This window comes from Arachis ipaensis, chromosome B4 (genome assembly GCF_059453495.1).
Source record: "Arachis ipaensis isolate K30076 ecotype BB chromosome B4, ASM5945349v1, whole genome shotgun sequence".
Classification (NCBI taxonomy): Eukaryota; Viridiplantae; Streptophyta; class Magnoliopsida; order Fabales; family Fabaceae; genus Arachis; species Arachis ipaensis.
Window position 1 is genome coordinate 111,539,311 of NC_142439.1, and position 23,365 is coordinate 111,562,675.

The window sequence follows — 23,365 nt, forward strand, 5'->3', positions numbered from 1 at the left end:
GCACGTATAGCTCTTAACCAGCTAAGATCCGCCTCACCAATTTAAAAAGGTTTGTCACGAATTTTAGAAATAAAAATACTGGAGTATGAGTCCCAGGTCGTCTCCCAACGAGTTGCAGGAAAGAATGCTAATTTATTAATCAGAAAATTTCCAGAAAGTTTAAGTTGGATAATGAGTAATTAAAAGTAATTGTAAATTAAAGCAATTAACTAAGAATTATTATTAATATTAAAAGGTCTTGACTGGGGGAATAATTAATTGGAAGTTCTATCCTTGTTGGAATCTTCTCAAGTGTAGTGTAAAGGGGTTGTTATTTTCACTTGGTTAACCCTTACAGAATAAGGAAAAGTATAGTGCTCTTACCAAGGTTGCGAGAACTGGACCGGTCAATAAACCGGTGAGGTCACTGGTTTAATGATTCACTGGTTCGACCGGGGTTCAACCGGGGTTCAACCGGTTTAATTAAATATTAAATAAAATTATTAAAAAACTTAAAATAATCTTAAGTATATAAATTCAATAATTTCTAACTTAATAAAATTTAATATTTCACATAATAAATTATCCATTACTTAATATTAGAGGTTCACAAACAACTTCAAACATCAAAGCTTATAACTAAACAAAAAATAAAACGTAAAAAAGAAATCAACTTCATGCAGCTTGACAATCACAGAAATCAACTGAGAATATTCATGAACCACCAAACAGAAGCAAAAAGTAAAAATATTCTCAAAGCCACAGAAATTTTGAGATACCATTCAGTACATTATTACAAAGATTGTCAAGCTAATAGATAACAATCTAACAATTATTGGCTATTGATTACAAACACACACAGTAACAAGAAACAACTCTATAAATATTAATAAGCACACATAAACACACAGAGAAAAGAAGGATGACAAATTCCCCAGCTGCCTTCAACGCCCCGGCGTCAATTTGCTTGCAATGATCATCATTCAATCCCAAGTCACCAATAAACGCATCATAATAGAAAGCCAAAAACAGATTGAAGATTCATCAAACAGAAACCAAAATCATGTAATCCAGATAACCATGAAACAGCAACTCAAAATCATGTAATCCAAATAAACATCAAGCAGCAACCAAAATCATGTAATCCAGCATGAACAAATAGGAACAGAAACATGAACAGAAAAATCAAATTATAAACATGTTCTGAACTTCTGATGAACACAGCTAACAAACATGAACAGATGAACACAGACTTAACAAATCATGAACAGAAAAATCAAAAAATTATAAAATCAAGCACAGAGTAGGCGACGATTAAATAGGAGCCAAGGTGGAAGGCAGAGTATTACCGGCGGCGATGGTAGAGGTGGAGAGCTCGGCGACGACGGTGGAGGTGGAGAGCTCGGCGAAGACGGTGGAGGTGGCGAGCTCGGCGACGACGATGGAGGAGAGGAGCTCCGCGACGGCGATGGAGGAGAGGAGCTCCGCGACGGCAAAGAGGGGCTGTGGGATGCGGTGGCGATGGCGGTGGGATGCGGTGGCGATGGTGGTGGCTATTAGGGTTCGTGAGAGGGTGAGAGGGTGAGAGTTGAGACTGAGATACTGAGATAGTGAGATGAGGATTGGGAATTAGCCATTAGGGATCGTGGCTTCGTGCATAGCCCTTTTATTTTTTTTTCTTTTTTTTTTCCTTCAAAACGACACCGTTTTGAAGTTTAATATGCAAACTAATAAACCGTAAAAAAACCGGACGGTTCTCCCGGTTCACCGGTTAACTGCCGGTTCGACCGGTTTTTTCACCGGTTTTCTGCCAAACGGTTTCTAACCTTACCCGGACCGGTTAGGTGACCGGTTCCCGATTTTTCTGGTTGAACCGGCCGGTCCGGTTCGGTTTTCAGAACCATGGCTCTTACCTACAATTCCTAGTCCTCTCCCTTGGGGAAGTCTAGTGTTAGTAGGTACAGAATTAGCCTACAACGTCCAATGTAACTAAGCACTTGAGCATTCCAACTCAAGTGTCTCCTCTTAATTAACCCCCATGTCAAGGGGAATTTCTACTCTATTGACATGGATTTAATAATCATAAAAATATAAGAAGACATAATTAAATAAAATAAAATAGAGAATTAAAATTAATTAAAAATAAAAATAACTCTATATATTAATAAACTCAAAATGTAACATACTTATTTGAATAGAGTCAATGATCAACTGAAAAGAGTAAAGAATAAGGAAACAAACTAAAGTAGTATCTTCACGGAGGTAATGGCTCTTCAATATCCACAATCCAAAGCAAAAGCATAAACTATCAATGTAACACTAATCTAGATTCAGATCTAAAACTAAAGTAATCCTAATGTGATGAATCTGAATGTGTGTGGATGCCTCCTCTGAGTCTCTGCATATTTCCTCGCTTTATTCTGTGTTTCTGGGCCGAAAATTAGGTTAAAACGTGGCCCAAAATCGCCCACAGCGTATTCTGTTATTTTTGCAGATTGCGCAGGTCATGCGTACGCGTCGTCCACGCGTTCGCGTCGTTCAACGATTTTCCTTGTCACGCGTTCGCGTCGTCCACGCATTCGCGTCATTCGTGCAGACTTCAATCCACGCGTTTTCGTCAGACACGGGTTCGCGTCGCTGCGATTTCTTCTTTTCGTGCGTTCGCGTGGGCCATGTGCTCGCGTCATTGCTCGCTGGTCATCTCCTTGGTTTCTTGTGTTCCTTCTATTTTTGCAAGCTTCCTTTTCATTCTCTAAGCCATTCCTGCCCTATGAAGCCTGAAACACTTAACGCATAGATCATGGCATCGAATGGTATAAAGGAGAATTAAAATACATAATTAAAAGGTCTCTAGAAAGCAAGTTTTCAACCATGGAACAATTTTGGGAAGGAATTATAAATACATGCTAATCATATGAATAAGTGGGTAAAGAATTTATAAAACCACACAATTAAACACAATATAAATCATAAAATAATGGTTTATCAACCTCCCCACACTTAAATATTAGCATGTCCTCATGCTTAGTTTAAGGAGATAAAATGAATGAGTAGGAAAATGTAAGACTCATGCAATGCAATGCAACCTATATATATATATATATATATATATATATATATATATATATATATATATATATATGAATGCAACTATATGATTCTTATCTACTTGGTTAAAAATAAATAAGCTCTTCAAGACAAACGTAAATCAAATTCCACTAATTCAATTTATATCATAAAAACAGGTAACATTGTAAGAAGACAGCTCATGAAAGCAGGAAACATAGAATTAAGCACTGAACCCTCACTGATGGTGTATGTGCACTCTAGTCTCTCAAGTGTATAGGGTAATCACTCTACTCTTCTCTAATCAAGCTTTCTAAATTTTGTTCTTCACCTAACTAATCAACAATATTTAATGTACTAATGCAAACATCATGAGGTCTTTTCAAGGTTGTAATGGGGTTAAGGTAAGGGTAAGGGTATACATATGGCTAAGTGAGCTATAAATTGAATCTTTGACTAACCTAAGCTCTTACCTAGCATACTTACACTCCATATAATTCTAATTCATGCCTAGCTACCCATAATTTTTACTTTCACATTACATACTCATGCGTTAACTTTTTCTTTTAATTTTCTTATCACATATGCATTGGAGCTTTTGAACTTAACTTAATTTAGAATTGTGGTAGTTTTATCCCCTTATTTAATTAAATAAATATTTTTGGATTTTTTTATAAGGAAATAAACATAGCTTATTAATGCACATGGATTTTTAATTTTTCTAGTTTCACATGAGTAGGTACCCAAATTCCCATTATTTTATCATGATACATTCCCTTATTAACCCTTGTTCCCACAATTCTCCCATACTTAATTAACACACAATTTCTATCTTAAGCTAACCAAAGATTCAATTGGGATAATTAATTGTTTTTCCACTTAAGGCTAGTAATGTGGTAAAATATAGAACAAATGGGATAAAAAGGCTCAAAATGGCTAACAAAGGTAATTTAAAGGTAGCTTATTTGGGATAAGTGAGCTAAAATCAAATAATGGCCTCAATCATATGCATGCATATAAATACATTAAACATTGGACATATAGGATGAAATAAAATAAAGATTACAATCATAGAGAAGTGAACACACAAGAATAAAATATTTATGGTTAAATAATGTAACCATGTAATTAGGTTCAAAATATCACGGGTTGTGTGTTCTTAGCTTTTTAAACTATGTTCCAATTATAACTTCTAACAAATTTTATTACAAAAGTTTTAATTTAAATTAGTGAAATTTTTCAAAAATAGGGTCTTAAAAAGAAACTTATTATTTTTCAATCAAGTAGAACATGCATACAAATAACCTATTTCTTTGCAATCTATCCTATTATAGACAAAAGAAAAATTAACTAAATATCCTATTTTATTGGTGTTTAGGGAAGAGAATTTACCTCCAGAAGTCAGGTATTGACCGACCTCCCCACACTTAAAGCTTTGCACCGTCCTCGGTGGCATCTTTCAGGAACAGAGGGGGGCTGGTAGCAGTATCTCCACCATCGAAACCGTCATGGCTCCCTGTGCTGGTAAATGAGGTAGAGTCCGGGGTGTCTAGGTCTTCCCTAGGTGGTTGGTTACTGATAAACCCATATTTTATGATATATTTTGTGCTTAGTTTGAGTGATTTATTCAATCCTTCACCCACTTATTCATATTAATTGCATGGTTATACTTTCCCTTCCTTATTACGTGATGTATGTGAAAAACATGTTTCCTATGCTTTAAAATTAATTATTTTAATTACCTTTATTTCCATTCGATGCCGTGATTCGTGTGTTGAGTAGTTTCAGATCTTCTAAGGCAGGAGTGACTTAAAGGATGAAAAGGAAACATACAAAAATGGAAGGAAAACACAAAACGGAGTTTTTGGAGAGATTGGCATCCACACGATCGCATGGACGATGCGGCCGCCTACCAAGCGCGAAGAAGCAGCAACGCGGCCGCATGACTGACGCGACCGCGTGCCTTAAGCAGAATACATATGACGCGGTCGCATGACAGACGCGATCGCGTGACAAGAAAAACTCCAAATGACGCGACCGCGTGACCCACGCGGACGCGTGACAGAGGCCACGCACCAGAAATTGCAGAAAACGCTCCCAGCAAATTCTGAAGCTCTTTTTGGCCCAAATCCAAGTCCAGAAGGCATAGACCAGAGGTTATGAAGTGGGGGAATGCATCCATTCAAGAAGAGTCTCCACTTTAGTTAGTTTTCATGATTTAGATTTAGCTTAGAGAGAGGTTCTCTCCTATCTCTTCTCTCTTAGGATTAGGATTTAGGATTTCTCTTAGTTTTAGGAGTGACTCTCGATCCCAGGTTCAATGTTCCTTACTTTAAGCTTCCCTTTCACTTTTTATTCATTCCATTACTTTAGTTGGTTATTTGATATTGCAATTTAATTTATGAATTCTTCCATGTTACAGATTACTCTTTTGAATTAATGTTAATTGAGGTATTTCAGTTTAATATTGCTTTCTTTTATTTATGTTATTGTTATTCCCATCTGAAGACATTTTTATTCCAGTATATTTACTTTTCTCCTTTTGGTCTTGGTTAAGAAATCAGTAACTCAGGAGTTATCAAACTCAAACATGAATGATAATTGTCATCTTTGTTAATTAAACTGAACTTCAATAATCCTAATCTTTTCTTAGGAAATAAATAGGATCCGAAGATCAAACCAATTAATCCCTTGACCTTCCTTTATCTTAGTAAAGGTTAACAAAGTGGAATTAAGATTCAATTTTCATCATCATTGATAAGGATAGCTAGGATAGGACCTCCAATTTCTCATACCTTGCCAAAAGTTTATTTACAGTCATTTATTTATTTTACTCGCCATTTAAATTGCTTGTTCTTCATTTACTTTAATTGCTAATTAGACTATTCGCTCCTCATTCTCAAAACCCCAATTTACAATCTCCATAACCAATAATAAGAACATACTTCCCTGCAGTTCCTTGAGAAGACGACCCGAGGTTCGAATACTTCGGTTATCAATTTATTTAGGGGTTTGTTACTTGTGACAACCAAAACGTTTGTAAGAAAGGTTGATTGCTTGGTTTAGTAACTATACTTACAACGAGAGTTTACTATAACTTCTAAACCATCAATATTCAGTTCTTCAAAATGGCGCCGTTGCCGGGGAACTGCAATCGTGTGCCTTATTATTGGTTATTGTAAATATTTTTCTTTTACTTGTTTATTTGTCTTTATTTTTCCCCTCTTTATTTCTTTTTAGCTACTATGAATTCTCACCCCTTCCGCTTTGAGTTTGGTTCTAATGTTATTGAAAGGAATGGAAGTTATAACAGGAACATGCATCAAGGTCAGAGCAACCAAAGATGGATGGAGCCAAGAGGATCTGATCAACCCTTTAGGCAACAACACCCTCCAAGATATCATGGACAAAGACCATTCTACAATGCATACCAAGCAAATAGACATGGTGGACAACCTTGTAATTACCAACAATCCCCACCCTGTGCTTATAGGCCATCCTCTCAACGTAACTTCGAACCACCACACTCACAAGCTCCTTTTCATCATTCGCCACCACATGATCCGCATTTACCCCGATTCCAATCCAATCACTCCCAAACACCACCACTTCCCCCTGTACTATATCCAAATCTATCACCCCGAGAATCAGAGATTCGCCTCAAGGAAACAGTAAATTGACTTCAAACAACCCTTCATCAAATGGAGCAAGCAGTAAGTCAATTATCTTCTAGACGTTCGAACATTCAAGAACCTCCCACAGCCCCATGTGGACAATCTAACGAAGAGCATAGTATGAAGGAGATACTAGAAACTCCAGTGGACAAGACAGAGCATGGTTTCGTACTGGAACAAGTAGAGGAAGCTGTCATTATTGAAGAAGAAGAGTTGGTTGAAGACTTAGGAGACGCTGAACCTCCATGGGAATCCAAAGTTATGGAGCATTCTGTCAAGGACGTTACAATTGATGCTAAGGAGGATTGTGCGCAATCCCCAGAGCAAGTCTTTTATGAAGAACTAGACAGAATAACCCAAGAAGCAAATTTCCTTGATAATGATAGTCGCAAGTCAAGTTCTTCTAGTAATGAACTTGCATCCGCAAGCGAATTCTCTGAGATCGAAGAATCTTCCCCAAGTGAATACGAAGATGATACGGAGGTAGATTTCTCTCAACCTCCAGTCTATGACTTAAGTGATGAGGAAGACATAGATGGCTTTGATCAGGACATGGATACATTTGAAGAATCTTGCAAGGAAGTGAAGAATTTCACAGAAGAGCACAAGGGAGTAGAACTCACAGAACCACTGGAACCACCTATCCCAAGGTCATTACCACCCAATACAAGCTTCAAGTGGGTACAATCCTTAACCTTTAACTGTATTTTTCCACTTGAATATGGTTTGCTTGAAACAGATGGCCAGCTTAGAGCTCTCTGCGGCTTTAAGAGTAAGCGGAAAATGGCTCGTACTCAGAGCTGGTGCACAAGGTTCAATAAGGTTCCACGCTTCAACTCGAAGTGCACGGATTGGCACCATGATCAATCGGATGGATCTCGAAAAACGTTTGGTTATCCTGGTGAGAATCTAATTTCTAAACCGCCCAGATGGATAAGTATAGATCAAGACGAAGGCAGATTTAAAAGCAAAGTTTGGGATCCTGGAATCTATGCTGACATTCGTCACCCCGGGAGCCTGACAATCTGTTTGAAGCCGCTCAGAAGCTTCACATGCCTAGTTTGGGACCCCGGAGGCTATTGGCATTCCAAGCATTGGTGGAGATTTCTGGATGAATTTAAGCATAAGCCGCCAAAAAAGGAAGCTCATCCAATGTCCAACTTAAGGACTTTAACTAAGGTAGTGTTTGGTTGATGTCCATGTCTCAATGAGACATAGACACGGTGACACATGTCTGCTGTTTGGTTTGGTGAGACACAAATTTTTTATGGATACGGGAGGACACGGATGGACACGGAGACACTAAATTTGTGTACCTCCAATTTGATGAGACACTGAGACACAACTTGTGAGACACTAATTTTTTACTCTTTTACCCTTATTCAATTTTTAAATTTTCAAAATTTATTCTCTTATCTCTTCAAATATTTCTTTTTTTAATTCCTCTTTTAGATTTTACAAACCAAATTTGTTCTCCCATTTTTTTTTAAAAAAATTATACATTTAACTTTTTATTTATTTAAATGTTAATTAATCTTTGATAAATTTTAGGCTTTGGTTTTCTATTTTTTTTTCAAAAAAAAAACTGTATATTTAATATTTGAATGATAATTTGAGATGATATTAGAAGGAAAAAAATATGAAAAGAAATAAAAATTTAATTGTAATGACATATGTAGCGTTTGAAGTGATGGGTGTGTAGTGGTGTTGATAAAATTGTGGTTAAATAAAGGGTAATTCAGTCTTTTTTAAATATTTGTGTCTTGTTCATTATTTTTACCAAACACAATACATAGACACAAATATTTTATGTCTATGTCTTTAATGTCTGTGTCTTTGTGTCTATGTCTCATCCTATACATCAACCAAACGGAGCCTAAAAGTGCTAGGTGGGAGACAACCCACCATGGTATGATCGTCCCTTTTTCAATTTTTATTTAGTTTTATTTGTTTTCAAGTTTTGTTTTATTGAACCTGGAGTTTTGCATCTCATTTATATTAATCATTGTATTCTGCATACTGCATAATTGCATACTTGCATAAAAAAAAGGGTGTGCGACGCGACTGCATCACTTATGCGATCGCGTCAAGTTGCAAAAAACACTTCCCACGCGACCGCATCATTCACGCGGCCGCGTGATCTGGAGATCGGCATAAAAATCCCAACGTCCAGAAAGTTAATCGTGCGGCCATTGTGCGTTTTGAACAAACGACCCACGCGATCGCGTCACTTGCACAACCTCAATCCCACGCGACAGCGTGAGTGACGCGATCGCGTCACCTGGATTGCACAACACCCCAAAAGGAGACAGAGAGTTGCGCTGAAACGACGCTGGAATCGTGCGTTTAGTACAATTTCCAGCGATGCGATCACATGCCTCATGCGATCGCGTCATTCACTCTTTTCCCATTCCATGCGATCGCGCGCCACTTAGGCGATCGCGTCGACCCCCATTTCACCCCAGCCACGCGACCACGTGCCCCAGCGATCGCGTGGATTCAAATTTATACCCCCCAGTCATGCGAACCCTATCAGTCGCGGCCCCCAACCCCCTCAAACCCCTCTTCTTCCTCTCTTCTTCTCCAATCACACCACCACCACCCAGCCACCACCACCGAACCACCATCACGCCGCCGACCACCCAAATGCTGCCGCCACCCACCCCCTTCCTCCTTCCCCCTTCTTTCTTCTTCTTCCTTCTTCTTTCCCCTCCAACGCCACTGCCCCCCCCCCTCCGCGACCACCACCCACCGCCGCCGCCACCGTCACCGCCCAGCGCCACCCACACGCCCCCCTCCCTTCCCCTATTACCCCCTACCCCCATTACCCCTACCTTTCCCTTCCTTCCTCCGAATAGCAGCCACCGCCGCCGCGCTACCCTCTTCCGCCGCGCCGGACGCCACCGCCGTCATCCCCAGCCACCTCTCTGCCCCACTCTCTTTCTTACGCCTACCAGGTTCCGACGAACGGCACCCTTCTATCCTTCGTAGTTAATTCATATTTTTTTCTATTTTTTTTTGTCATTAGGCTAGTTAGATATGCATGTTGTAGTGGATTTTAGGTTGTTAGGTAGCCTAGGATGTGGTTAGTGGATTTAGGTTTGTTTAATTGCGCTGTTCGTGTTTCTTGTTTCATTATTTTCGCAATTCTACTGTTGCTGTGATGTTAGTTTTGTTTATATACTGTAATTTCTTGTTTCATGCTGCTCTTTACACTGAATTTTCATGTTTATATTCCTTATATGTAATTGCAGCTTTCATTTTGATTCATATGAAATATTCTGTTGTTGTTTATTTTCCGGGACAATCCAATTTTAGCCGGAATGCTGCCCAAATCTCTGTAAAATGTTTCCATTCATATTTTTGGCATTTTCAACTGTGCTTTTCCTAGATTTAACCAAAATAATTCATGAATGCCAAGGCAAGCTTTCTTATTCTTTTTGATTTCCTGGTTCATAATTTGCATTTTTGATGTTTGATTCCAATTTTTGCTATTTCTATATCTATCTGAATCATCATCAACCTGTTTTCCTTATTTGGATATGAGTTACTTATAGCTTCTAACTGTGAATACTTGTTACTTGGAATATTTTCATTATGCCACTTACTTTAACCCACTTTTTACTAACTCACTGATGTTAACTTCCTAAACTCTTTTTCAATTCTAACCAACCTAACCTTTCAAAACTTCTCTTCTAATTTTCTTTCACTTTCTTTTAACATTCTAACCATGGCATGATGTTAATTTTTCTATTTAACATGAATTCAATTACATTTTGGATTGTGAATTCTCTTTTTCGGACTTTTAACTCCTATACAATCCTTAATGCACATTTACTTAACTCATTTTCCTTATCCTTTTGCTCCTTTGCCACTTTGTGTTTCTTTTGATTATTTGCCTATTTATTTTCCTGTTTTCACTATATCCTGGTTTTCTATTTTTCAGGATGTCTGCCAGCCAGAGAAAAGGAAAAGGAAAGGCTACTACTGGCAAACGGAAAAGAGGAGAATCCTCCATGTCCATTATAGATATTATGCACGATGACTCCTTGCGGGAGAAAAATTTTACCCCGCAAGAGAAGGCCGACCAGCTAATCCCTGCCACTGATCCAATAAAGTTTGCAAACCGATACTATGAGCTGAAGTATTCGGTGTTTGCAAACTCCAGGAACCTATACCTGGAAAGAACTTTGAAGATCCCAGAAGAACTCCAGTAATACACCTCTGACCATATCAAACAAAGAGGCTGGTTCTTCCTGGAGAGAAACCTGACTGAGGTCAATGCATCTTGGGTTAGGGAATTCTACTGCAATTACTTCAAAACCTCCCTAGATGCAGTGAACCTTAGAGGAAAGTAGATTCTGGTCACTGAAGAGGCCATTGAAGATGTCTTGAAGCTTCTGCCTAAAACTGATCAGCTGGATGGCTATCAAAAAGCTGAGGAGGATATGCGCTTCATGCGATTTGATTGGGATGCAGTCAAGGCCAGGATAGCCCTTGACCCGACCGTTCCTTGCATTATGGGTCAGAACACCACCATGCGAAAGGGAATCAAGCGGATTTACTTGAATGATGAGGCTCGGCTATGGCATCAGATACTTAGCAACTTTATTATGCCGAGTACTCACGAGACTGAGATACCAGCCACTATGATCACCCTCCTATGGTGTGTGATGGAGGGTAAGGACCTGTACCTGCCACGCTTTATCCGGTACCATATGGCCAGGGTCCACGTCCGAGGCACTCTTCCCTTTCCCTATTTGATTACACAGCTAGGCCGTCGAGCTGACGTGCCTTGGGAGGATGCTGATGAAAAGCCACCTACTGCAGAATGCAAGAAGATTATCCCTCACAGTAGGAACTTTCTGGCTTTGGGCTACAGACCTCCATTCCTCACTGCTGCTACTGAGACAGCCACACCATCTGCCGGCCCCTCTTCTTCCACAGCTACCCCTGCTACCACCACTGCACCTCCACCTGCCCCAGAGCCCATCTATCATCTAGTGCACCGCCTGTTTCGACGGCTTGACCAGATGGAGCGTCGCAACAAGCAACGCTATGAGCACCTGAAGCTGATGATACGCTCTGGCGACATGCCCTCCGACCCTGACACACTATCCGAAGCATCTGAGGAGGAGGTGGATGATCACGAGGCAGAGACCCATCCCAGAGCGAGGCTGCGCAGGCAGGCACAGAGCAGGCCACATCATATCAGGAGGCTCCGTCTCAGATTCAGGCTGTAGACCCCGAGATCCCTATCCAGTCAGCACCTCCTCTGGAACAGGCAGCTCCTCAGACCACCACCACAGAGACTCCAGCTACCCACCCTTCCAGTGATGACACCCCTTCACACCCTGCTTGAGTGAGCATCGAGGACGATGCTACATTTTAAGTGTGGGGAGGTCGCCATCTCTGGCGTTCTTTTTTTTTTTGGTGAACCACTGCATACTCTTTTTATTTATTTTGCTACTTTTTTGTATTTTATTTTTATTTTTATTTTTATTTTCTCAGTACTCATATATATTGCTATTTTTATGTATTTTTACTCTATTTCTACATTTTGCACTTTAGTTCATATTTTAGCCATTTAGTTTTAGTTGCAATTCTAACTTATTAGTTATAGAAGTTGTGGATTAATTAGTATAGTTTACCCTTTTTAGCATAAGATAGCTTAGTTTAATTTGAAAATATAAAAAAGAAGTAAACTAGGAACTTGAACATAATAGAAACAATCCACACACCTTGTATATATAGCATTACATGTTAGTTAGTTAACAACATTTCATCAAGGAGAAACACTAGAACTTTAAAGCCACCTTAAGTTTTACATTGAGAATAATGGGAATTTTTAACTAAACGTGCATGACATACATAACTGATAAATGATTTTTGAGCTACAGAACACACAGCATGTGAGTTTTGAGCTTAATTGTATGGTTATATTCAAACCATAATATTTTACTCCTGTGTGTTCCGCCCTTCTTTTTTATTCTGATGTTCTTTACTTTGTTTTAATCTATATGTCCAATTATAGAATAGAAATACATACCAAGAGAGTGATTGAGGCCATTGTTTGATTTTTAGCTCACTTATCCCAAAATAGCTTACTTTTACATCACCATTGTTAGCCCCCTTGAGCCTTTAAATCCCCTTTTATTCTATAAACCACATTACTAGCCTTAAGCAGAAAAACAAAATAAAAATCCCAAGTTGAATCCTTGGTTAGCTTAAGATAGGAAGTATGTATGGTTTAAATGTGGAAAAACCTATTGGGAACATGGATGATAAAAACAAAAAGGTAGAAAAGTTGAAAAGAATAAAATAATTCAAAATAAAAAGTTTTGGGAAGCAATCTCATGTAAAATCAAAATAATTGAATTACCATGTGCATTAAAAAATAATTAATTAAAAAATTTTTAATTTTCAGTATTTAAATAAAGGGGACACAAAAGAATTTCCCAAATGTGAAATAAAGCAATGCACATGGGATAAAAATAATAAACATTGAAACATGAGCATGTAACATCAAAAGTGGGAAAATATGGGAAAATAGGTAAAGAAGCTTTGCTTTAGAAAGTATGTATGTTAGGTGAGATCTTAGACTAATTAAGGATTCACTTATTAGCTCACTTAGCCTTATACATATACCCTTACCTTTACCTTGGCCCCATTCCAACCTTAATTCAAGACCTCATGATTTTTGGTATGTCTATATTCTATAATTGTTGATTGGTTAGATGAAGAACAAAGTTATAGAAAGTAAGAGTAAAAAGAAGAATAGAGTGATTAACCCAATAAACACTGAGTGATTAGAGAGTAAACACAAAATCCAGTGAGGGTTCAATAGCTCATTAACATATATCTCTGCTAAAATTATTAATTGTCTTGCAAAGTTTATAAAATATTTTTCTCTCCCATTTCAATTGTAAAGGCACTTTATCACTATCTAAGGTTTGGCTATATATATATATATATGACTCCTTGAGAATGTGAATTAATTCAACTACATGCAAGCTTTATATACAAGTGAATAAAAACTAGAATTGCATGATGCATCATTCATTTAGGTAGTTGCATTTAGATTAGATTGTATTGCATGACATTTCACCACTTTAACCTTACCTTACTCTTTATCTTGGACTTAGCATGAGGACATGCTATTGTTTAAGTGTGGGGAGGTTGATAAACCCATATTTTATGATATATTTTGTGCTTAGTTTGAGTGATTTATTCAATCCTTCACCCACTTATTCATATTAATTGCATGGTTTTACTTTCCCTTCCTTATTACGTGATGTATGTGAAAAACATGTTTCCTATGCTTTAAAATTTATTATTTTAATTACCTTTATTTCCATTCGATGCCGTGATTCGTGTGTTGAGTAGTTTCAGTTCTTCTAAGGCAGGAGTGACTTTAAGGATGAAAAGGAAACATACAAAAATGGAAGGAAAACACAAAACGAAGTTTTTAGAGAGATTGGCATCCACGCGATCGCATGGACGACTGCCAAGCGCGAAGAAGCAGCGACGCGGCCGCATGACTGACGCGTCCGCGCGCCTTAAGCAGAATACATATGACGCGGTCGCATGACTGACGCGACCGTGTGACAAGAAAAATTCCAAATGACGCGACCGCGTGACAGAGGCCACGCACCAGAAATTGCAGAAAACGCTCCCAGCGAATTCTGAAGCCCTTTTTGGCCCAAATCCAAGTCTAGAAGGCATAGACTAGAGGTTATGAAGTGGGGGAATGCATTAATTCAAGGAGAGTCTCCACTTTAGTTAGTTTTCATGATTTAGATTTAGCTTAGAGAGAGGTTCTCTCCTCTCTCTTCTCTCTTAGGATTAGGATTTAGGATTTCTCTTAGTTTTAGGAGTGACTCTCGATCCCAGGTTCAATGTTCCTTACTTTAAGCTTCCCTTTCACTTTTTATTCATTCTATTACTTTAGTTGGTTATTTGATATTGCAATTTAATTTATGAATTCTTCCATGTTACAGATTACTCTTTTGAATTAATGTTAATTGAGGTATTTCAGTTTAATATTGCTTTCTTTTATTTATGTTATTGTTATTCCCATCTGAAGATATTTTTATTCCAGTAGATTTACTTTTCTCATTTTGGTCTTGGTTAAGAAATCAGTAACTCAGGAGTTATCAAACTCAAACATGAATGATAATTGTCATCTTTGTTAATTAAACTGAACTTCAATAATCCTAATCTTTTCTTAGGAAATAAATAGGATCCGAAGATCAAACCAATTAATCCCTTGACCTTCCTTTATCTTAGTAAAGGTTAACAAAGTGGAATTAAGATTCAATTTTCATCATCATTGATAAGGATAGCTAGGATAGGACCTCCAATTTCTCATACCTTGCCAAAAGTTTATTTACAGTCATTTATTTATTTTACTCGCCATTTAAATTGCTTGTTCTTCATTTACTTTAATTGCTAATTAGACTATTCGCTCCTCATTCTCAAAACCCCAATTTACAATCTCCATAACCAATAATAAGAACATACTTCCCTGCAGTTCCTTGAGAAGACGACCCGAGGTTCGAATACTTCGGTTATCAATTTATTTAGGGGTTTGTTACTTGTGACAACCAAAACGTTTGTAAGAAAGGTTGATTGCTTGGTTAGTAACTATACTTGCAACGAGAGTTTACTATAACTTCTAAACCATCAATCTTCAGTTCTTCAAAATGGCGCCGTTGCCGGGGAACTGCAATCATGTGCCTTATTATTGGTTATTGTAAATATTTTTCTTTTACTTGTTTATTTGTCTTTATTTTTCCCCTCTTTATTTCTTTTTAGCTACTATGAATTCTCACCCCTTCCGCTTTGAGTTTGGTTCTAATGTTATTAAAAAGAATGGAAGTTATAACAGGAACATGCATCAAGGTCAGAGCAACCAAAGATAGATGGAGCCAAGAGGATCTGATCAACCCTTTAGGCAACAACACCCTCCAAGATATCATGGACAAAGACCATTCTACAATGCATACCAAGCAAATAGACATGGTGGACAACCTTGTAATTACCAACAAGCCCCACCATGTGCTTATAGGCCATCCTCTCAACGTAACTTCGAACCACCACACTCACAAGCTCCTTTTCATCATTCGCCACCACATGATCCGCATTTACCCCAATTCCAATCCAATCACTCCCAAACACCACCACTTCCCCCTGTACTATATCCAAATCTATCACCCCGAGAATCAGAGGTTCGCCTCAAGGAAACAGTAAATTGACTTCAAACAACCCTTCATCAAATGGAGCAAGCAGTAAGTCAATTATCTTCTAGACGTTCGAACATTCAAGAACCTCCCACAGCCCCATGTGGACAATCTAACGAAGAGCATAGTATGAAGGAGATACTAGAAACTCCAGTGGACAAGACAGAGCATGGTTTCGTACTGGAACAAGTAGAGGAAGCTGTCATTATTGAAGAAGAAGAGTTGGTTGAAGACTTAGGAGACGCTGAACCTCCATAGGAATCCAAAGTTATGGAGCATTCTGTCAAGGACGTTACAATTGATGCTAAGGAGGATTGTGCGCAATCCCCAGACCAAGTCTTTCATGAAGAACTAGACAGAATAACCCAAGAAGAAAATTTCCTTGATGATGATAGTCGCAAGTCAAGTTCTTCTAGTAATGAACTTGCATCCGCAAGCAAATTCTCTGAGATCGAAGAATCTTCCCCAAGTGAATACGAAGATGATACGGAGGTAGATTTCTCTCAACCTCCAGTCTATGACTTAAGTGATAAGTAAGACATAGATGGCTTTGATCAGGACATGGATACATTTGAAGAATCTTGCAAGGAAGTGAAGAATTTCACAGAAGAGCACAAGGGAGTAGAACTCACAGAACCACTGGAACCACCTATCCCAAGGTCATTACCACCCAATACAAGCTTCAAGTGGGTACAATCCTTAACCTTTAACTGTATTTTTCCACTTGAATATGGTTTGCTTGAAACAGATGGCCAGCTTAGAGCTCTCTGCGGCTTTAAGAGTAAGCGGAAAATGGCTCGTACTCAGAGCTGGTGCACAAGGTTCAATAAGGTTCCACGCTTCAACTCGAAGTGCACGGATTGGCACCATGATCAATCGGATGGATCTCGGTAATCCTTTTGCGTCTGTCACTACACCCAGCACTCGCGAGTTTGAAGCTCATCACAGCCATCCCTTCCCGGATCCTACTCAGAATACCAAAGACAAGGTTTAGACTTTCCGGATCTCAAGAATGGCCGCCAATAGTTCTAACCTATACCACAAAGACTCTGATCTCACGATCAGGAGGCTAAGAGATATGCATTCAAGCTTGCTTTCATGTAGAACGGAAGTGTTTGTCAGGCACGCGTTCATAAGTGAGAATGATTATGAGCGTCACATAATCATCACATTCATCATGTTCTTGTGTGCGAATGAATATCTTAGAGAAGAAATAGGCTTGAATTGAATAGAAAAATAATAGTACTTTGCATTAATTCATGAGGAACAGCAGAGCTCCACACCTTAATCTATGGTGTGTAGAAACTCTACTGTTGAAAATGCATAAGTGATAATGGTCCAGGCATGGCCGAATGGCCAGCCTCCCAAAGAGGGTTCGATCATCAAAACATGATCAAAAGATAAAAGATCTAAAGATAGATGTAAATACAATAGTAAAAAGTTCTATTTATACTAAACTAGTTACTAGGGTTACAGAAATGAGTAAATGATGCAGAAATCCACTTCCGAGCCCACTTGATGTGTGCTTGGGCTGAGCATTGAAGCTTTCACATGTAGAGGTCTTCCTTGGCGTTAAACGCCAGTTTGTAACCTGTTTCTGGCGTTTAACTCCAGAATAGGGCAGAGAGCTGGCGTTGAACACCAGTTTACATCGTATAAACTCGGACAAAGTATAGACTATTATATATTGCTGGAAATCCCTGGATGTCTACTTTCCAACGAAATTGAGAGCGCGCAGTTTGGACTCCTGTAGCTCTAGAAAATCCACTTTGAGTGCAGGGAGGTCAGAATCCAACAGCATCTGCAGTCCTTCTTCAACCTCTGAATCTGATTTTTGCTCAAGTCCCTCAATTTCAGCCAGAAAATACCTGAAATCATAGAAAAACACACAAACTCATAGTAAAGTCCAGAAATGTGGTTTTTATTTAAAAACTAATAAAAATATATTAAATGCCACAGACACATAATTGGGTGAACCTTTTCAGATTGTGACTCAGCTTTGCTAAAGTCCCCAATTAGAGGTGTCCAGGGTTCTTAAGCACACTCTTTTTTTGCTTTAGACCTTGACTTTAACTGCTCAGTCTCAAGTTTTCACTTGACACCTTCACGCCACAAGCACATGGTTAGGGACAGCTTGGTTTAGCCGCTTAGACAAGGTTTTTATTCCTTTAGGCCCTCCTATCCACTGATGCTCAAAGCCTTGGATCCTTTTTATTACCCTTGCCTTTTGGTTTTAAGGGCTATTGGCTTTTTGCTCTTGCCTTTTGGTTTAAAGAGCTTTTGGCTTTTTCTGCTTGCTTTTTCTTTTTCTTTCTCTCTTTTTTTTTCGCCAGCTTTTCTTTTCTTTTTTTCTTTTTTTTTTCCGCAAGCTTTTGTATTCACTGCTTTTTCTTGCTTCAGGAATCAATTTTATGATTTTTTAGATTATCAATAACATTTCTCCTTTTTCATCATTCTTTCAAGAGCCAACATATTTAGCATTCATAAACCACAATATCAAAAGACATATGCACTGTTCAAGCATTCATCAGAAAACAAAAAGTATTGTCACCACATCAAAATAATTAAACTAGTTTCAAGGATGAATTCAAAACCATGTACTTCTTGTTCTTTTGTAATTAAAACACTTTTCATTTAAGAGAGGTGATGGATTCATAGGACATTCATCGCTTTAAGACATAGACATTTAAACACTAATGATCATATAGTAAAGACACAAACATAAATAAAACATAAGGCTCAAAAACCGAAAAACAAAAAAATAAGAACAAGGAGATTAAAGAACGGGTCCACCTTAGTGAGGGTGGCGTCTTCCTCTTCTTGAAGAACCAATGGTGCTCTTGAGCTCCTCTATGTCTCTTCCTTGTCTTTGTTGCTCCTCCCTCATAGCTCTTTGATCTTCTCTAATCTCATGGAGGATGATGGAGTGCTCTTGGTGCTCCATCCTTAGTTGTCCCATGTTGGAGCTTAATTCTCCTAGGGACTTGTTGATTTGCTCCCAATAGTTTTGTGGAGGGAAGTGCATCCCCTGAGGCATCTCAGAGATTTCATGGTGAGGAATTTCCTCATGCTCTTATTGAGGTCCATGATCTCTTGTTTGCTCCATCCTTTTCTTAGTGATGGGCTTATCCTCATCAATGAGGATGTCTCCCTCTATGTCAATTCCAGCCGAATTACAGAGGTGACAAATGAGGTGAGGAAAGGCTAACCTTGCCAAAGTGGAAGACTTATCAGCCACCTTATAGAGTTCTTGAGGTATAATCTCATGAACTTCCACTTCCTCTCTGATGCACATAAACTAGTTATGCTACGATTTAGGAAATTGCACGATCGGCAAAATTCCTTCCGGCAAGTGCACCGGTTATCGTCAAGTAAAAACTCACAATAGAGTGAGGTCGAATCCCACAAGGATTGGTTGAGTGAGCAATTCGGATTAGAAGTGTGTTCTAGTTGAGCGGAATCAAGATTGAGATGAGAATTGCGGAATGTAAAATTGGCGGGAAAAGTTAATGACAAGAAATTGAAATGGCGGAATCTTAAATTGCATGAATTAAAGAGCAGAAACTAAATTGCTGAAATTAAAAGGGAATGGGGGTGATTGCATGAATTGAGTTGCAGAATGTAAAGAGAAGATGGAAATCAGAAATGGGGGATTCATTGGGTTATAGGAGATATTGAGATCTCCGAATCAAAACATGTTTATCTCTTCCTCAAGCAATGCGTTCATTGAATTTTGCTTGGCAATCTTATATGATTGGATCCCAATCCCTTGGCTCACCAATTCTCTCTAAAAATGAACAAATTCCCAATCCCTTGGTTTAAATGTTCATAAGAAGAGATGATGCTCGATCACTGATTATACCACACAGTTTCATGAACCACAATTTGGTAGGATTACATGTCACAATATCCATCCAAACCCCAATCCAATTCACTGTGAGAAAGCTTCTCTAGCATGAATCCTCCATTCCTTTCCCAAGGTTCCGAAGGATTCCAATTATGGGTAGTTTCTTTCCCAAGACAACTACCCAATGGAATTAGATCGAGAAGCTTTCTAACAAAATTCAAGAGAAAAGATTGAAGAAGAAGATAAACTATTATTGATTCATTGAATTACAATAGAGCTCCATAACCCAATGAAAGGGGGTTTAGTGAGTCATAGCTCTGAATTCAATTACAAAGATATGAAAACTAGCTAAAAGTGAAAGTAAAAGTCCCTCCTCACTTCAATTCTATCCTATTTATACACTTTCTATATTGAGCTTCTGTTATGTTTCTTGGGCTTTGAGGCCTCTCCCTGCTTTCCTTTTGCTTTGGGTTTATGATCCATAATCTTGATGAGGCTGCTGATCCAAATTCTGTAACATTCATTGAGCCAACTTAGTGATAATCAAATAATAATACATGACTCAACAAATTGAAATTTCAGACTCATCAATCCTTCAGGCCCAATCCCATAAACCATGATATTCAATTGGGTTTCATACCGGAGTAAGTTTAAGTTAATGTTTGTGCTCAAAGACTAACTTAAACCACAATATTTTGGCCCAGAAACCTTTTCCAAGAGTGGCGTTTAAGTTGCAGTTTAAGCTTAAACTGCAGCTTAAACGCCAGACACTTCCAGTGAAGCCTTTTGTAGAAGCACGTTTAAGCTTCAGTTTAAGGTTAAACTGAAGCTTAAACGTGGAAATGGAAGAAGGCAGCCCTGGAGAGTCATGTAGTCGAACACGTTTAAGCTTCAGTTTGAGGTTAAACTGAAGCTTAAACGTGGAGATAGGAAGGGCAGCCCTGGAGGTCGAACACGTTTAAGCTCCAGTTTAAGGTTAAACTGGAGCTTAAACGTGGAAGAGGAGAAAGCCATCCTGGAGGTCGAACACGTTTAAGCTCCAGTTTAAGGTTAAACTGGAGCTTAAACGTGGAAGAGGAGAAAGGTAGCCCTGGAGGTGTCGAACACGTTTAAGCTCCAGTTTAAGGTTAAACTGGAGCTTAAACGTGGAAATGGAGAAAGCAACCCTGGAGGAGAAAACTTGGTCGAACACGTTTAAGCTCCAGTTTAAGGTCAAACTGGAGCTTAAACGTGGAAATGGCTCCCTGGTGCACTTCCCATTTCTGGCGTTTAACCTCCAGTTTAAGGTTAAACTGGAGGTTAAACGTGGAAATGCTTCCTGATTGGCATTCTCATTCTGGCGTTTAACCTCCAGTTTAAGGTTAAACTGGAGGTTAAACGTGGAATGCTTCTTTGGTGAGACTTTCATTCTGGCGTTTAACCTCCAGTTTAAGGTTAAACTGGAGGTTAAACTTCAGTTTCAGCATTTCTTAGCCTTCATGATTCTGGCGTTTAAGCTCCAGTTTAACCTTAAACTGGAACTTAAACTCCACATGTGATATTCAAGCTTCCTTTATTGACTTTGTTGCTTCCTTGCCTAGCCTCTTCTTCCCTGAAATCATCCAAACAATTGCATCAAAGTCTTGCAAAATTTCATGAGAATTCTCCCATTCATAGCATTCAAGTAATATAACTAAAACTCATGGAATTTGCATCAAAATCATATTGTTTGGATGGTTCATTGCTTTGTTATTCTTTTAACCATTCTTGGTTACTTTAAGCTCAAGAAAATGCATAAAACCACTAAAACTAACCGAAAAATACTAGTGAAACTAGCCTAAGATGCCTTGGCATCACAACACCAAACTTAATACTTGCTTGTCCCTAAGCAAGTTCTGAGTTATTTGAGAAGAAAGTATGAAACAAAAAGCAATTACATTGGCTATATTAGCAAGCATTTGAAGTTCATCAGAAGGGTTTTATGCAGAAAGTTGCAGCATCACTTTTTCATTCTTATCAGGTAAGATTATCACTTTTTCATTGCATCCATCAAACACTGCTATGGCCTCTTGTTATTCTTATGTCCTTGGCACTTTTCTCTTCTTTGTTCTTCTTTTCTTTTTCTTAGAGCTCCTTTGCTCCTTGTTTGCTTGGTGTCATGTGTTGCACAAGCCTTTGGCATTTTCTTTTTCTTATCAGTGCACTACACATATCCACTTCAGGCATTTTAGTTCACATTTCTTCTTGAGATATTGGTGCCCAGCACCTCTTTGTGTGACTAAATGTTTTGTATTTAGGTTGCTCTTGATAATGGACTTTTGGTTGATAATCCCGGGTTAGTTAACCCAAGTTACCAAGTGTTGAAACACTCCTCAGAACCTATTCATCCAAGCATATCCTTAAATACATAAACACCACAGGCATTTGTCTCAGAAGTTCAAACCATTGGTGCCTAGCTTATTTTATCAATTTTCTTGCTTTTTGGTTGCCCTTTTTCAGTGGCTTTTTCTTCTTCTTTTTCTTTCTTTTTCATGGCCAAAGACATTTATTCATTAAGATCCATAGACAGTTTTCAATTTCTACACAAAAAATGATAATTCTACACTCTAATTCCAGTGATCTGACTAAACAATCAAGCATGCATACCACCACTTAATTCTACTTGATTTGTCACTAATTGAGCCAAGTTACTTTTGTTCAAACTTTTCTTTTATTTTTGGAAACAGAACATGCATGGCAAGCATTTGTTTAAGAAGGTGAAGTTATATCCAAACATCTAGGCATTCACTTTATTCAAAGCAATAAACAAACAAATATACTAAAAACTTCACATTCCAGAAAGATTCAACATTTACAGTTTAAACCAGAACAAGCATGCTTTTCTTTGCCCTTTTTAAAGAATTATCAAGGAACAATACCACCTTGTGAAATTCCTTGTTTTCTCTTTGTTGCCAGGAAACAATTTGATTTCTCCTTCTTCTCCTAAATGTTGCTTCATGCTTTAAGATCCTTGTTTCCTTTCCTGCAAAGAGTGATGAAGTTGCTTGCTTCTCAAGCACTTGAGTGGTTAGCTCAACTATGTGTGGGTAAGTATCTGAGTCTTAAGTTGGTGTGTGAACACCAAACTTAGTCTCCCACGTACTTCTCTGTGCTTTGAATCCTTGAGTTCTCTTTGGAATGAAGTTGCTGCTAAGGGTTTTAAGCATTTCTGTGGCTGCTTAGAATGGTTGTTCCTTTCATATAATTCAAAGGTTGTTGTGTTCAGTTGATCTTTATGGTGGAACACCAAACTTAGAGTCACACATTCCCCTTTGAATTATTGATCCACGAATTCATTGTTTGGTGTGAAACACCAAACTTAATTCTTTGCAATGCACAGAAACTACTTCACCCTTTTTATTGAAACAAATAAAAGAAACAGCAAAAGGGTATTACCTCAGGTTGGGTTGCCTCCCAACAAGCGCTTCTTTAACGTCATTAGCTTGACGGTCAGCTTCCTCAGTTGAGGTGATATTTAACTTTGTCCTTCTCTTCCACATCTCCCAAGTAATGTTTGAGTCTTTGACCGTTCACAATGA

The 23,365-nt window shown here is 38.4% G+C and overlaps 1 protein-coding gene across 1 annotated transcript in view; it reads right to left on the reverse strand.

Moving 5' to 3' along the window:
• Positions 1 to 1,293: 1,293 nt before the first annotated feature.
• Positions 1,294 to 23,365, reverse strand: part of LOC107636756 (uncharacterized) — a 43,465-nt gene continuing 21,393 nt past the window's right edge. The window contains exon 7 of the mRNA XM_088484779.1: positions 1,294 to 1,581. Coding sequence (XP_088340905.1) covers positions 1,294 to 1,581 — 288 coding nt within the window. The remainder of the gene's footprint in view (positions 1,582 to 23,365) is intronic.